This window comes from Lactuca virosa, chromosome 8, assembly GCF_052849685.1.
Source record: "Lactuca virosa cultivar CGN04683 chromosome 8, Lactuca_virosa_CGN04683_v6, whole genome shotgun sequence".
Lineage (NCBI taxonomy): Eukaryota > Viridiplantae > Streptophyta > Magnoliopsida > Asterales > Asteraceae > Lactuca > Lactuca virosa.
Window position 1 is genome coordinate 39,228,564 of NC_136433.1, and position 16,581 is coordinate 39,245,144.

General features: G+C 36.3%; 2 protein-coding genes across 2 annotated transcripts; both read left to right on the top strand.

The window, feature by feature from the left end:
* The first annotated feature begins 8,087 nt into the window (after positions 1-8,087).
* On the top strand, positions 8,088-12,391 carry LOC145129960 (serine/threonine protein phosphatase 2A regulatory subunit B''beta-like). Its single transcript, XM_079064801.1, has 10 exons — positions 8,088-8,812; positions 9,490-9,938; positions 10,017-10,122; positions 10,357-10,447; positions 10,763-10,904; positions 10,977-11,124; positions 11,209-11,318; positions 11,411-11,567; positions 11,647-11,920; positions 11,994-12,391. The coding sequence occupies exons 1-9, from the start codon at positions 8,663-8,665 to the stop codon at positions 11,911-11,913; spliced, it is 1,620 nt and encodes a 539-aa protein (XP_078920927.1). The 5' UTR covers positions 8,088-8,662; the 3' UTR covers positions 11,914-11,920; positions 11,994-12,391.
* Positions 12,392-13,132: 741 nt separating this feature from the next.
* LOC145129417 (Ankyrin repeat family protein) lies at positions 13,133-16,364 on the top strand. Its single transcript, XM_079064117.1, has 3 exons — positions 13,133-13,483; positions 13,718-15,319; positions 15,675-16,364. The coding sequence occupies exons 2-3, from the start codon at positions 13,760-13,762 to the stop codon at positions 16,074-16,076; spliced, it is 1,962 nt and encodes a 653-aa protein (XP_078920243.1). The 5' UTR covers positions 13,133-13,483; positions 13,718-13,759; the 3' UTR covers positions 16,077-16,364.
* Positions 16,365-16,581: the final 217 nt, after the last annotated feature.

A 16,581-nucleotide genomic window follows, 5' to 3' on the forward strand; every position in this document is an offset into this window, starting at 1 on the left:
CTTGATTTCTCGGGGATTATATACACACTCATGTTATGCTCATGCCCATCTCCACTATTTTCACAACTAGATCACAACATGCGGGGGAATCTCAACCTCATGGGAGGAAACATGTTAATAGTGACATAGAGTCTGATGACGATCAGCTTTTGTCAATAAAAAAGCCTACTGTCATTGCCTCAAGTTCTATTGCTCCCAAACGCCGAAAAGTTTATCAAGCTTTATGATGTAATTAAAAGTGGGGCTTAAATAAGGTTTTTGCCGCTGAACACAACGTATCAATGTTATCTTTAAGCATGATGCTACTAAATTTGTCCCAAACGTGCCTTCTACTGAAGGCAATATGGTTAAGTATAGAGAAGCGATTCAATAATTCAATGTTGAAGTTGAAAAGAAAAAGAGAGTTGAAGAAATTCTTAATATAAAATTGATCGTTCTAGATATGCATATGTACTCTCAAGAAGAATTTCTCCAGATGTGATTTGTGAAGGTTCAGTGCACTAAACCTAAAGGGCAGAAGATTCTTACAATGCATTTAACCAGAAAAAAATTATAAGGGTGAATATCCTGAAAAATTCTTGTATCTGATCTTGTTAAATATGGATACAATGAGTGGTGGGAAATTCAAGGCATTATTAAAAACCACAAGGGATTTCATACACATGAGCTGATGCTTGCTCTTATTATAATGTCCCAAAAATATGACCAAAAAAATTCATTTTTAATTTAAATAGAACATTATTCCAAAAACATCATCAATATAATCCAAATGAAAATAAGTGTATCAAACATCATATCGATCAAAGTAAATCATAAAAGCGAAACTATGTGGTGTGTGCGATGCATTCAACCCGAGCTCTTCCCCTTGGAACCAGAAGTACCTGAAACATAAGCTGAAAACCGTAAGCACAAAGCTTAGTGAGTTTCTCAAACTACCCCATACCATACATAATAAATCACATATTGCGTCCCGCTCGGTATACAAATCTTTTATTCTTAGGCCCCACCTGACATCAGGCCCCGCTCACTATACACATACAATATATATATATATATATATATATATATATATATATATATATATATATATATATATATATATATCACATAATCATGCTAACACATACAATGATCATAAAACAATAACATACGATTCAGTCATCCCTCGCCCGACATTGAGCCCCGCCCGGTACTCATAGCAGCACATAACACATGAAAGGGTCACACAGACTCCTAGCATCCTAACATAAACAATAAAGTCCAGCATTGGTGCCTTGGACCCACTAAATCCAATGAGGAAACTCACCTCAATCGACAGATAAGAGATCCTACACCCGCTGTTGCTGCGAACCGATGAATCCCCGAGCTATCAATACCAAATAACATCCAATTAATAATTGGATTCCAATCCATAGCTATCAGTCCAAAATTAGGGTAAAAAGACCATTTCACCCCTGACCTAGTTTGGACCAAGACTTAGGCCCAAACCTATAATCCAAAAAGGCCCAAAATCCAACTAACCGATCAAGGCCCATACTTGGCCCAATTTTCCAAATTGGGCCCAAAACCTTAATTGGGCCTCACCCTAAAGCCCACCCATTCTCTTAGTCGAAAACACTTGCACTCTGATGACCCAACAAGAACCCAAGCACTTAAGCCCAAAAGAAAGGCCCAACCTCGAAGCTCAAAACACAAAACCCAACAGACTGAGTACGCGGGGCGTACTCAGCTGTACGCAAAGCGTACATGCTAAATGGCTTGTATGTCGTGCGTACAGACTTGTACGCCCAACGTACTCACCCATTAAGCCAAAACCCTCCTTAAGCACTTAATGCTTAAGACCAGAAGTCCAAGCCACATATCTAATCCCTAATAAGCGTCTAGAACCATAAAATAACTGACTTGGTGACTTTGCATGCCCAAAAAGGACCCAACTTCAAGATATAAAACTTTACTTATACTAAAGGGACATAATCTTATGCATGTGTGATTCTTAACCCTAAAGGTGCCAACTTTATGGACTTTGAACCTTAGAAACACCAAGAGTGGCAGCTCATAGCTCCTGGAGTGGTGTCAAACCACTAGATCTCATTCATGGGGCAAAAAAGGGGTCCAACACTCATATAAACTAGATCTAAGCTTCTAATGAACAAGATCAAAACTTGTTACCTCAAACAAGCTGGAAATGGAGTAGAGAATCAGGATCCACAAGCTCTTCTTTGATCAACAACCTTGCACCAAACTCCTTCTTCTTGATAATGAACCAAAACACACCAAGAAGCACATAATGAGCTCAAAAACACAAAGGAAAGGTCAAGGGTTTCGAAAATGAGGCTATAAGGCCAGTGGAGGCTGAGAAATGAGGGTTACACGAGCCACAATTGAGATTATATAGTGTCCAACCCCATATATTAGGGTTTCACTAAAAGACACGTACGCCCTACGTACATATACGTACGTCCCGCGTATGTGTCCGGTGTCCCGATCCCACCTCGCATCAGTACGCTAAGCGTACAATGTGGTACGCCTCGCGTACTACCCAAGGACCAAAAATGCAACTTTAAAATAATCAAAGGGCAATAATGAAACATACCAAGATTCAAGTGTTACACTTATCTTGGTGATCAATAAAGTTAGGAATCTTAATTTGGTTCCTCTTCTAGATAAAACTTCTACATCAATAGTCACAGGTGCTTCCAGTGTTAGAAGAAAGTCAAAACATGCAAAGTTCCTTTTTTCTTTTAGAACTGTTTATAAAAATAATGTTCTTCTAGTAGGAGTATATATTGTTCAACATCTCTTCATACGAGAACCAGAACATGAAAGGTTTTATGTTGATGATAAAGACCACATGTGTTTTCAACAATTTGCTGATCTTTACAAAGCTCCTACAGAACACTTGTTTCATCTAATACTTGAATGTAAGGACAAACCAGAAGGTGGAAGTCATCAATGGTTTGTGTATTTCGTGATAGATAAAAGAAGAAAAGAACTTGTTTGTGATGATTTCCAGAGGATTAAGCCAGAGATTATTGTTGAAGTCAATCAAGTTTGTCTTCATGACTTTCAATTTGATTAGGTTTTGACATCATCATATTGGGGGAGATTGTAAGGTCGAACCTTATAATCTGATGTGTCAAACCTGAGTCACACAGATAATATGTTGACAACGTAATCAACCGTTGTTCAAAGGAGTTTCATTACAGTATGACAGTTAATTCTGCAACAAGATTCCAAACATATTATCTTAGTGATAAGATATTCTTTTGTATAGTATATATCTCATTGTATCCGAACCCTTGATTTTTAAGGATTTGATTCTGTTGGAAACAAATCAAATAAAAACACAAAATTTGGAGGAGTTTAACAGAAAACAATGAAGAAGAATGGTTGCCTTGTACACAGAACACAATTCTTTATTAATTACTGCAACAACAAAACATTACATGGACACGTACTATATATAGACCTATGTGTAACTGTCAAATGACAGTTACTATCCCAGCCAATGCACCGGTCAAATGAAACCCATTCAAACCAACACAATTGTTCAATCTAATCGGTCTAGAACAAATACCATAAATACTAATAATAAATACTATTTTAATAGATAATTACCAAACTACCCTTGTCTAGCTTATATTTTCCAACACACCCCCTTAAGCTAGACAAGATTCCCGAAAACATCATCAGAAACATTCTTCACCAAACACATCCACAACCATGCATTACACAACTTCTAATTCATCACAGAAAACATCATCAGAAACATTGCCCATAATCTTTTCATCTGGTACAACATCATACCTTTTTAATGAAACAACACAATCATCCACAAAGTCTTTATCATCTTCTTCAATCATCAAAAACATAGTCTCCTCGGACACCTTCACAAACTTGGCATCTTCTTGACTCTCATCTTGTTGCTTCTTCCTGCAAAACCTCATTATATGACCATAATTGTGACAATAATAATATTGTGTTTTCTGATAAATGTATTCTTTTGAATGATCCTTCTCCCTTGGAAGTTCTGCCATCATGATCATCCTTGTTTTTATCTTCACCCAAATAATTTCCAGGTTCCTTCCCTTTCAATTTGGTTGAAACTTGAAATGCTTGTTCCATCGGGGAATCATCAAATTGCCTCATTCTCAATTCATGGGATTGCAAGGTACCCACTAAACTTTCTAAAGATAATGTTTTTAAATCCTTTGATTCTTCTATAGCAACCACAATGTATTCAAATTTTCTTGTTAAACTTCTCAACATTTTCTCAACAATCCTTTTATCATCAATATCTTATCCATTTAATCTGATTTGATTTGTTAACATAACAATTCTGTTGTAGTAATCCTCAACCGACTCAGATTCTTTCATCTTTATACCATCAAACTCACATTTGAGAGTTTGTAGTTTCACAACTCTAACTTTATCTTCCTCTTTATAAGTTTTGTGTAATGTATCCCAAGCCTCTTTTGATGTGGTTGAATATGAGATTCTTTCAAAGATAACTTCATCTACTTCCTGGTAAATAAGGAATAAAGCCTTCCTATCTTTCTTCTTTGTATCTTTCAATTCTGTGCGTTGCTGGGCCGAAAGAGTTGTTTGATCTCTTGGTTCAACAAAACCATTTTCGATCACACTCTAAAGATCTTGTGATTCAAATAAAACCTTCATTTGAATATTCCATTGATGGTAATTCCTTCCAGTGAATTTTGGAATCTGATGTAACGACCCAAATTTTACAAAGAAAATTTTCATTTTTAATTAGTCAAACACGTTTTGCATAGATCACGAATTCCTGAAACAATTGTTTTCAAATCCACATTCATTACAACTTTATTTAAAACATTAGAGTGTCCCCAAACATATCAGTGAAAGAGAGATAGAGTGCACGCCGCGCCATCACGCCTTGCCCTTGCCCTTGGGGTCAGATGTACATGAAACAAATCAACAACCTGTAAGCGAAATGCTTAGTGAGTTCCCCAGAGCATACCACACACAATCCACATACACATATCTTGTTAGCTATTAAAGCTATATATATATATATATATATATATCACATAAGCCATGCATACATAAAACCTGTAAGAATGCCATGGGCTACCCTACATGGTATTTACCTAAGAATGCCATGGGCTACCCCACATGGTCTGACATCCAATGTTATGGGCTACCCTACATGGTCTTTACCTAGGACTGCCATGGGCTACCCCACATGGTCTTACATCCAATGTCATGGGCTACCCCACATGGTCTTTACCTAGGAATCCTATGGGCTACCCCACATGGTCTTATATCCAATGCCACAGGCTCCCCCCGAGGTCTTCCATGCAATAACACACAATCACATAGCATATCAAATCACAAAATGACTAACACATATACCATAATCACATAATCAGTCAACAATCCACATATCGTAGAATAGGCCGACCTTAGTGCCTTAGACCCATTGGTATGGTGAGAAGACTCACCTTTGTCTGCTGAATGCAAAAGCTGCTCTCCTAACAGTCCGTAACCTCCCGTGCTGAATAATAATATTAATAAATGTTAGGAATTTACTTAATCAAAGGAAACCCAAACCCCAAATCCTTCCATAAGGCCCAATTATCCTCTCCTTGTTAATGGGCCCAAAGTCCATGTCCAAAATCATTAATGGGCATCTTGGCCCAATAAGGCCTAATCAACATATCCATGGCCCATAACAGATAAAATGGCTCATAATTCCCGGAATGCAACCAAGTCCAATAACCAAATGGGGCCCAATAATTCAAAGGCCCAAAACAGATTCAGCCCATCTGTGATGTGTACGCTCAACGTACCATCCTGATACGCACATCGTACTGGGGTTTTGGGACTTATGCGCAACGTACACTAGATTACACCCAACGTACTACTAGATTAAGCACTTTCTCCATTAAGTGCTTAATGCTCGATTCCTTTACGTCCAAAAGTCAGATCTAAGCTTGTTAAGACGTCCTAAGGCATAAAGTTGGCAACTTTATGCCTTTGCATGTCCCATATGCACCCAACACCCCCATTAAGACCTTTTCAAGGTTCTTAACCCATGCATGAGGTTAAAACTCCCACCAAGACTCCATTTTTATGTTGCTAAAGGACCAAGGGACCTCAGATCTGTCATTTCCATGTCCTGGAGTTGCTTAACTCACAAATGGTGGTCCAAAATCAACCAAAGGGACAAAACTAGAAAACCCTAGCTAGATCTAGAGATTTAAGTGGAAAGATCCAAGCTTTTTACCTCCAGGAACTCCTCAAGGTTGTCTATATGCAGATTCTTGAAACCAAAAGACACTCCAAGCTTCCTTGACCACTTCTTCTTCTTGAAGGAACACTAAAAAGGACCAAAAATGCACTCTCAAGGCTCAAGATGCACTCACAAAGGGTATTAGGGCTTCCAGGAACATTTGAAGGTGAAAAGAGCTGGTGAGGGTGAGGCTCAAGTGAGTTAAGGAAGTTTAAATAGGTCACAAGTCCGCAAATTAGGGTTTGGACCCTCGGCACGTATGCCCAACGTACGTGCGACTCCTCCACGATCAATCATGCAGAGTACACTAAGCGTACTCAAGGGACCAGTTATGTCAAAATAGAAATTCTTGGAGGGTTTCAAGTCATACCTGATTTAGGGCGTTACATTTGAGATTACACCCCATGGAAACTTGTTGAAGTCATCAGGACAAACTCTTTTCTGTTTTTTAGTTGTTGTAATCGACACCCACAAACCAGGCTCTAATACCACTTTGTTGTAAACAAATCAAATAAAAACACAAAATTTGGAGGAGTTTAACAGAAAACAATGAAGAAGAATGGTTGCCTTGTACACAGAACACAATTCTTTATTAATTACTACAACAACAGAACATTACATGGACACGTACTATATATAGACCTATGTGTAACTGTCAAATGACAGTTACTATCCCAACCAATGCACCGGTCAAATGAAACCCATTCAAACCAACACAATTGTTCAATCTAATCGGTCTAGAACAAATGCCATAAATACTATTTTAATAGATAATTACCAAACTACCCTTGTCTAACTTATATTTTCCAACAGATTCTAGAATAGTTTTACCATAGTATATAAGTTACAGTAGGGTTCAATGTAAAATAAGCCACCTTATGCATTCTCTCTTTGTGAGAGTTCTTAATCAAAATTGGTTTTTGATTACTTATTGTTCTTTATTGTTTGATATTTTGTTTTTACGTTCATACATTGAACATCACTGGGTTCAGAATCTATTTCGGGTACCATATGTGGTTGGGGTTAGGATTGGAATTAGGTTTGAGATTGGATTTGGAAATAGGGTTAGGAATAGGCTTGAAATTAGGGTTGGAGTGAAATCGGAATTGGGTTTCTAGAATGTTCTCAAATGGGGTGAAATCACTTTGGGATTGTAATTGAGATTGAGTTTGAAATTGGGGTTGAGATTGGAATCGAGGATGAAATTGGCTAGGATATGAATTGTAGTATGAATCGACACCAGAATAATAGAAAGTAAAGGTGAAACAATAATGCGATCCATCTAAGGTTGGTAGAAGACGGGTGATGAAGGTTTTGAAGTAGTTGTATTTTGAGTATTTTTTTTTTTGGTTCAGCTTGGAATTTTTTGGTTGGAGGAAACCATTTTCACCAAAATAAGAAGAATGTTTGAGTGAAATATGGAGAATATTGAAAATCGTGGTGTGATATAAAATTGGATAGATGTTGACATCTATATTGGTTGAAAGAGGATTAAAAATTTAAATCTTGGTTGAAAAAGACGGATAGTTTTTTTGAAAATTGGTAAAAAATTAATTGGTTTTTTAATTTGAATATTCTCTCTGCTATGTTAGCTGTTACCGAGCTCCACTGTCAAGCTCAACATATTTAGGCCAAGGCGCGATATACATCGAAACAACCTCAACTCATGTCGAAGTGTTGCCGAGCCACTATGTAGAACCAAACGTTATTTTGACCTCAATAAAAATATAAAATTTATTTCATAAACAAGCTTTAGTTACAATCATCATTATTGTGAATCCCACTCAATTATTTTAAAATCTTGCAAGACCTAAAGAAATGATGAGATAGATGTTAGAAACTTGAAAGTTTTATGAGTCTCGCAACGCAAAGCAACGCAACACTTGGCTCAGCACCTTCGTCCCTTGGGTCGCCTAGTTACCCTTCTTCTTCATCATCCCCTATCCCCCACTTCAGGTGCTCTTATACACACCCATATTTTATACATAAAGTTTTACACTCTCTCTCTATCTCTTCCCAATCTTGCTCATGCAAAGAATCTTCATTCCACCCTTCACTTCACCCCACCGATCTTATCTAACATAATTCAAACAACAAACCCAATTCCAATTTCCAGGGTTGCAAGATTTCCAGGATCTGTTGCCCCTACCTCCGTAAACTCCCAGATTCCTGTCATTTCCAATTCGGAGGCGGGACCGAATGCAAGTTTATTTGATTTGAAAGGCATAAAACACACGAAGCTCTACGAAATTGATTGATGTGAAGAGGGTTCGCTTTTTTGTTTTTTATTGTTGGTTTACTAGGGTTAAGTGATCGTCTCGGGTTTTCAATTTGAGATCTGGATGATAGATTCTGAATTCAGAGGCTGATAAAGAAATTGATTTGCAAAAGATGGACATGGATTATAATGGGGATGCGGGTTTTCTTGACCCTGAATTGTTACAGCTGAATGAAGTGTCTCCTTTGGCTCTTAAGTCAAATCCTTATGTTGCCGAGAAGCTGTTCGAGCAATGGCTTTCCCTTCCGGAAACAACTCTTTTGGTAATACTATATGACTAATCTTTCTTATCGTCCCTAATCTCTGTACCTTATTGATGTTTTCTTCATCTTAGTATATTAGCTGTTGTTTGGTTTCTGTAAGATGTAGCTAGACTAAGGTGGCAAAGTGGTGGATGATAGATTCTGAATTTCAATGCCCTTTAGTCCTTTACTGTGTTGATCAACAGTTTTGTTATTTCATCTAACTCACTTGAGTGAGCAACACATTAACCCTTTACAAAAACTGCATACACCAATTGGAAACCCGTATTTTGCCTAATGTTTGGAAGGTTTGTATGCATTAAATGTCGGTTGGCTATGTTAGGCACACCATGTGTTATGAAATAGGGATGTTGAAGGAAAGACAATAATGGCATAAACAAACAAGACTTGGAATTATATGAAGTCAGTTAGAGAGCTGCTCGGTGAACATTGTCTAATTAGTTTATTAGTAGAAACTGTTGCTTAGGTTTGTAATTATAGCATGATGTCATATGATTGTAATCACAATCAATGAGGTCTTTACTTTAATAGTCTTTTACTAAATTTTGGTTTTAGTGTCCAAAGTTCACTTTCAGTTTTGTTACCATGTTGATTCTGAAAGCATGTGTTATGCTTTTTACAAAACACTTGTGTAGAAATGAAATTGGTGATGATATTTTGTGTGTTGATGGCTGTAGGTGAAATCATTGTTTAACAATGCTAAAGCAGGTGTTCCATTGAATGTAAGTGGATCAGTTTCAAGCCCAAAAGCTTCTTCCATGAACTCAATACCTTCCATGTTTCCTGCTGGAAGTGCACCTCCACTTTCACCAAGAAGCTCATCTGGTTCTCCTCGGATCACAAAACAGAGGGCAGGTCCTTCTGTTTTAGGGTCTCCTTTAAAAGTACTGAGTGAGCCAGTTAAAGAGTTGATACCTCAGTTTTACTTTCAGAATGGGCGTCCACCTCCTAATGAACTTAAAGAAAGATGCTTGTTTAGAAGCAACCAGTTTTTCTATGGTCATCCGGATGGATTACAACTGCATGAATTCAAACTGCTTACTAAGGAAATTTGCAAACTGCCTTCCTTCTTCTCCACTGCCCTTTTTAAAAAGATTGATGTTGATGGCACTGGTGTTGTCACAAGGTATCCTTTCTTTGAAAAAAGAGTTGTGTTTTGATGTTATAAATTATCTTGTATTTGAGCTCCTTAACATGGCTGCAGGGATGCGTTTGTTGATTATTGGGTGAATGGCAACATGTTGATAAAAGATGTTGCAACCCAAATATATACAATATTGAAGCAGCCTGATTTGAGATATCTCACTCAGGTATTTCTTACTTTCTTCTATCCATTAAGTCATGTAACAAACATCCTTTTTTGTGGGCTTATTGTTATTATCACCAGCAAGTAGTCACATTGATAGAACAACTCCTTCCAAAAAGAAAAGCATTATATATATAGTATATATATTAAGATTTAGTATGAATTATGATATTCTTGTATGTATTTGAATTTTGAGGTGTTTGTTCTTTTACCTGATTGTTTGGAAACTGTACAATAGGAGGATTTTAAACCCATACTTCGGGAACTATTGGCAACTCATCCAGGTTTGGAGTTCTTACAGAGTACACCCGAATTTCAGGAGAGATATGGTATGTTCTATTTCTATCAATATCTTATTTACTTCAAACATAACATGCTCAAAGCCTTAACTTCCATAATTAAGTATAAACAATGCTGATAAATCAATAACTTGGTGTGCATCTACTTTAGCAAATGAACATGGACTCACTCACCTCTCCCCAAATGTTGATCTAGACTCTAGAGTAATGAAATCACGCATGAATGTCCGATCACATGATCTTAGTTGCTTTAATCTTTTTTTTTTTTTTTTTTAAACATCGGAGTTGTATTTATTGATATAAAATAATGTTTATGATTGGTTTGGTGTGAATTGTGATGAGCAGCTGAAACGGTTATATACAGAATTTTCTACTACATGAATAGAGCAGGTGATTCACGTCTTACCCTTAGAGAACTCAAACGTGGAAATTTAGTTGCTGCAATGCAGCATGCAGATGAAGAAGAGGACATTAACAAAGTTTTAAGGTAATCATAGTAATATCATCATCATCATCTTTCTTTACTAGATTAATATCATGATTGATTTTTTGGCTACAGATATTTCTCTTATGAGCACTTCTATGTAATTTATTGCAAATTCTGGGAGCTGGACACAGATCATGACTTCTTGATAGATAAAGAGAACCTTATACGATATGGTAATCATGCACTCACATACAGAATTGTTGACAGAATATTTTCACAGGTTTGTGTTTCTTAATCTTTTTTCTTTTTGTTTTCTATCTGCTGCTTTTCTTTTTAATTCTCCATGAATGTCTCAATCTCTCAGGTACCCAGAAAGTTTACCAGTAATGTTGAAGGAAAAATGGGATATGAAGATTTTGTTTATTTCATTTTATCCGAAGAAGATAAATCATCAGAGCCGAGTCTGGAATACTGGTACTACTGTACTTACCTTTCTTCATGATTGATTAGATTTAGATTTAGTCATTTAGTCATTTAGTAAAAAGTTTTGTTTGATTTGATTTCAGGTTCAAGTGTGTAGATTTAGATGCAAATGGTGTGATTACAAGGAATGAAATGCAATTCTTCTATGAAGAACAGTTGCATCGCATGGAATGCATGGCCCAAGAGCCTGTTCTTTTTGAAGACATTTTGTGTCAAATAGTTGACATGATTGGACCAAAGGTAAACAAACTAGTGTTAATTTTGTTTGCATGAGTATTTTAATACTAATAAAATATGGTTTGGTTTATTTGGTGTGCAGGATGAAGGGTATTTTACATTAGGTGACATGAAAGGAAGCAAACTTGCAGGAAGTGTTTTCAATATCCTTTTTAATCTGAACAAGTTCATGGCATTTGAAACACGTGATCCGTTTCTGATACGTCAAGAACGTGAGAATCCAACATTGACAGAGTGGGACCGGTTTGCACATCGGGAATACATACGGCTTTCAATGGAGGAAGATGCTGAAGACGCCTCTAATGGTAGTGCAGATGTCTGGGATGAATCTCTTGAAGCCCCTTTCTGATTTTAAGGTAACTTACTTCCCCTCCCCTCCCTCTTTTTTATCATTATTATTTTCTTGACATTTATGTTTTTGGATGAAAGGTGAATGAAATTGAAGAATTCTTTAATTTAAGCTTGTGGGTGTGGGTGTGGGTGATAGAAGGTTGTAAAGTTTTTGGGATTAGCGGAGTGAGGAAGGAGGATGTAGATGATATGATGTGGTTTCATAGTTGTTGTTGCAGTTGCATGGTGAATGGAAGAAGATGATGATGTTGTTTTGAGGTTGAGGTGCTTTAATTGGAAGCATTTATTAGTAGTGCCCTTTGAATAGTTGCTCTGTTTGACTTTGACTTTGACTTCTACCAATAGATGTTTATGTTTTTTTTTTTTTTTTTTTTTTTTTTTTTTTCTATTTATACAATTTGTGCATCAAACATTTTCTGAATGGGGTCTAGTGTTTGTATTTAATATGTTTGAAATTGAATGTTTTTTGTTTTTAATGTCAAAATAGAAATATAAATTCCATTTCACCTATTCTTTTTAAACAAAAAGGGTCAATTGTATTGTATGTAAAAGAATTTATCTTTAGTCGGTTTTTATTTGAAAGAATGTACTTTCTAAATCAATGTTGCAACGTTGTAAAAAGAGAAAAAGAAAAATAATTGTATCAATCAATATACGATAAACGATTATAACCAAGAGTTCACTCTTGTAAACTAAACACAAAATAACAAAAATTTAAAGAATAATCCCTAGATCTTGAAGCATAATTCCAATGTGATGTCTCACTTTTTTTTTTTAAATATATATATTCTAAGTTTTGTTACTTTTGTGATTAGAAGTTTGTGAAACAAAATGTCATTATATATAAATATATCATGTAATCATGTAATAAAAAATTCATATAATTCAAAAAAGTTACAAAAGACCCATAACTTTGATACCAAACCAAACCATATTTAGTCTAGTAATCTAAATATATGATTAGCATAAGTTGGAAACACCAAAAGCAATGTTGAAAATTTGAAAGAAATAAAAAGCAAAAGGGCATCTATATTAATACTTTTAGATTATTAGTTGTAACACTAACACATTGGCTTTCACAAATCACAAAAAAACAACTCTTTATTGCCACGCTGTGTCAGGATCAGCACCACATGAGATACAGAGTGAAAAGAGAGAGAGAGAGAGTAGCTTGACTCTTGAAAGAGGGTAAATAAGAACAACAAAAAGTAAAAAAGAAATATAAAAAGTAAAGGGAGGATAGTCTAGATAGATGCCCACTTTCATAGTTTCATTGCTCCATTTGAACAAAAATCGTCTGCAAAAAACACCATAAAGAAGAAAACCACCCCTCTTACTTTGAGTTTAGAGTTAGAGTAATTACATTATACACTGGTCTCTTCCATAAAAAGGAGAGAGAGAAAAAATCGAGATCTGATTTGGGTCAGTGAGTTGCCTCTGAAGAACAACAACATGACGATCCATATGCATCGCCATAGATAGACCTTCTGAAAGCTTTTCGCTTTTTCCCTTTTAGTTCCCATTCAAGAAAACCCATTAAATTGTTTAGATCGATTCAACTCCTACAGGTATCTATCTTTCTGCTAATTTATTCTTTCTCTTTCTTCTTCGAGCTAAACTATGTTGAAAAGTATCAATCTTTACCAAAACCCAACTCAGTTTTTCTGGATTTCTAGTTAAGTATTTCGATCGTAGGTTTCAGGAATGGGATAATTTCTTAAAAAACAAGACGGATCTGTTTTCTTAGTCGAATTATCTAACTTATTATCGGTGTTATACTTCACTGTACCTTTTGTTTTTAGATTGAGCAAGAGAGTTTGAGCATGCTACGGAAGAATTTGTAGATGAACACAAAGATTCAAATGGAAGATTGGTCAAAGTATTCCCATAGTCCTGCTCATTTAGCTGTAGTACGAGGTGACAATACAGCCCTCAAGAACATTATCTCAATCCTCCCTCGCTTAGCAAAAGCAGGCGATGTTACAACCGAAGCCGAATCAATAGCCGCCGAATCAGATGCCGATGCCGTCTCAGCCGTAATCGACCGCCGCGATGTTCCATTCCGCGAAACCCCTCTTCATTTAGCTGTTCGTCTGAAAGATCCAGTTTCAGCCGAGATTTTAATGGCGGCTGGAGCAGATTGGAGTCTTCAAAACGAAAATGGATGGAGTGCACTTCAAGAAGCTGTATGTAATCGAGAAGAAAACATAGCCATGATCATCGCTAGACATTACCAGCCTCTCGCATGGGCTAAATGGTGTCGTAGGCTTCCTCGTATCACCTCTTCTGCTTCCCGGATTCGTGATTTTTACATGGAAATAACTTTCCATTTTGAAAGCTCTGTGATTCCGTTTATAGGCAGAATCGCTCCTTCTGATACTTACAGGATTTGGAAACGTGGGTCGAATCTTCGAGCTGATATGACACTTGCTGGATTTGATGGGTTTAGAATCCAAAGATCTGATCAGACTTTCATGTTTTTAGGAGATGGGTTTTGTTCTGAAGATGGTAAAGTCTCGTTGCCTCCTGGTTCTTTAATCGTGCTTTCTCATAAAGAAAAAGAAATCACAAACGCATTAGAGGGAGCTGGAGCACAGCCTTCTGAATCTGAAGTTGCTCATGAAGTTGCATTAATGTCTCAAACAAACATGTATAGACCTGGAATCGATGTTACACAAGCTGAACTTGTTCCTCATTTGAATTGGAGGAGACAAGAAAGAACAGAAGTTGTGGGCCCATGGAAAAGCAAGGTTTTTGATATGCTTCATGTGATGGTGAGTGTGAAATCAAGAAGGGTTCCTGGTGCCATGACAGATGAAGAGCTTTTTTCCACAAATGATAATGAAAGGGTAACTGGAAATGATGAATATGATGATGTTTTGACACCTGAAGAAAAAATGCAACTGGATTCAGCCCTAAAGGGAGGGAATCCAGATGGGATTTGTGATGATGAAGAACATGAAAATGGTCATACAGGTTCATCTGGAAACATTGAATCGAATGGTGTAACAAAAGATAAAAAAGGTTGGTTTGGTTGGAACAAGAAAGGTTCAAAAACTGGAGGTGGAGGTGATGATGATCATGAGGACTCAAAGATTTTAAAGAAGTTTTCTAAGTTAAATGATAGTCAACAAAAGTCTTCATCTGAGGACAATGGGGAGGGTAAAAAGGGGAAAGATAAGAGTGGTAAGAAGAAAAAGAAGAAAGGATCTGTGACAGAGGGTAAGCATGAGAGTGAGTATAAAAAAGGGTTGAGGCCTGTTTTATGGTTGACACCTGATTTTCCATTGAAAACGGATGAGCTTTTGCCTTTACTTGATATTTTAGCTAATAAGGTGAAGGCCATAAGGAGATTAAGGGAGCTTTTAACTACTAAACTACCTCAAGGCATGTTTCCAGTCAAGGTACTTCCTTTTTCTGTTATCTTTTGCTCTATTCCTTTTTTGTTAGTTTGTAATGTGATTATAGATTGTTTTTTGTCTTTACTTTACTTATGCATAACCTTGCTTTTCAAGTCGAAAGAACGACTTAATAGAGAAAGACAGGAAAAATGAGGCTTTTCCCATTAAGTCATAACTTTTTGCAAATTTGCTTTTGATTATCTTTTCCTTCTTAATGTTGTTACTAAAAAGTTGTTCAAAGAATATTTGGGAAAATAACAGTGTACTTGGGAAAATTGAAGGAAAAAGTAAATTAGGGAATATTGGAAGTTTGTATGACAAAAACATAAACATGATCATGATCTATCTGTTATTGCAGATTGCAATTCCAATTGTACCAACAATTAGGGTTCTTGTAACATTTACAAAATTCGAGGAGCTACAACCTCCATCAGAGGAATTTTCAACCCCTCTATCAAGTCCAGCTCATTTCCAAGATGCTAATAAATCCAAAGAAGCAGAAGGATCAGGTTCATGGATCTCATGGATGAAAGGGGGAGGTCAATCAAGTGACAATGAAGCTAGCAGCAGCTTTAGAGATGAAACAGATCCATTTAATATTCCATCAGATTACATGTGGGTGGATGCTAATGAGAAGAAACGTAGGATGAAGGCTAAGAAAGCTAAGATTAAGAAACATAATAAGAAGCAGCAGTCAGCAGCTAGGAATCTTGAAAATGGAAATGGTGGAGAACGCAGAGTAAATGAAGAACTGGAATAAGTGTGGTTGAGTTGGATTTAGCAACAAAGATAAGATGAATCGTGTTCTTTATTGGGTTTGATTGAGGATGATGGGATTTTAGGGTTTTAAGTTGTTGAAATTGAGTAAGAAGAGGTATATGATCTTCTTGTTTGTTGTTCCATTGTTGTAACTTGTAATTTTAGTTTTGAAATTTGAAATGTGATGCTGAAAAATTGAAATTCAGTTGGGTTTTTGGGTACCATGTTTTGTGACTCTGAAACATGGTGCATTGATATTTATTTTATATTATTATTATTATGTTGTTTACTTGTATTTTCTTTTTTGTAAAATGGGTTAATTAAATTATATACAGTTTGTTAGTGTTGGTGATATTTTCTTGTACTATGATTAAATCATCAGTTCATTCATTAAAAATTGAAAAATACATATGTAATTTATATAATTCTAAGAGGACAAGTATGGGCATTACCAATACATTTATCAAGAATTCAAGATAGTACATGCATCACACAATAATGCAAGA

Coding starts and splice junctions, on each gene's coding strand:
- LOC145129417 (XM_079064117.1), top strand. CDS start 13,760: ATGAACACAAAGATTCAAATGGAAGATTGGTCAAAGTATTCCCATAGT. Junction 15,320..15,674: donor AAGGCATGTTTCCAGTCAAG/GTACTTCCTTTT, acceptor CTGTTATTGCAG/ATTGCAATTCCAATTGTACC.
- LOC145129960 (XM_079064801.1), top strand. CDS start 8,663: ATGGACATGGATTATAATGGGGATGCGGGTTTTCTTGACCCTGAATTG. Junction 11,125..11,208: donor TTGACAGAATATTTTCACAG/GTTTGTGTTTCT, acceptor TCAATCTCTCAG/GTACCCAGAAAGTTTACCAG. Junction 11,319..11,410: donor GAGCCGAGTCTGGAATACTG/GTACTACTGTAC, acceptor ATTTGATTTCAG/GTTCAAGTGTGTAGATTTAG.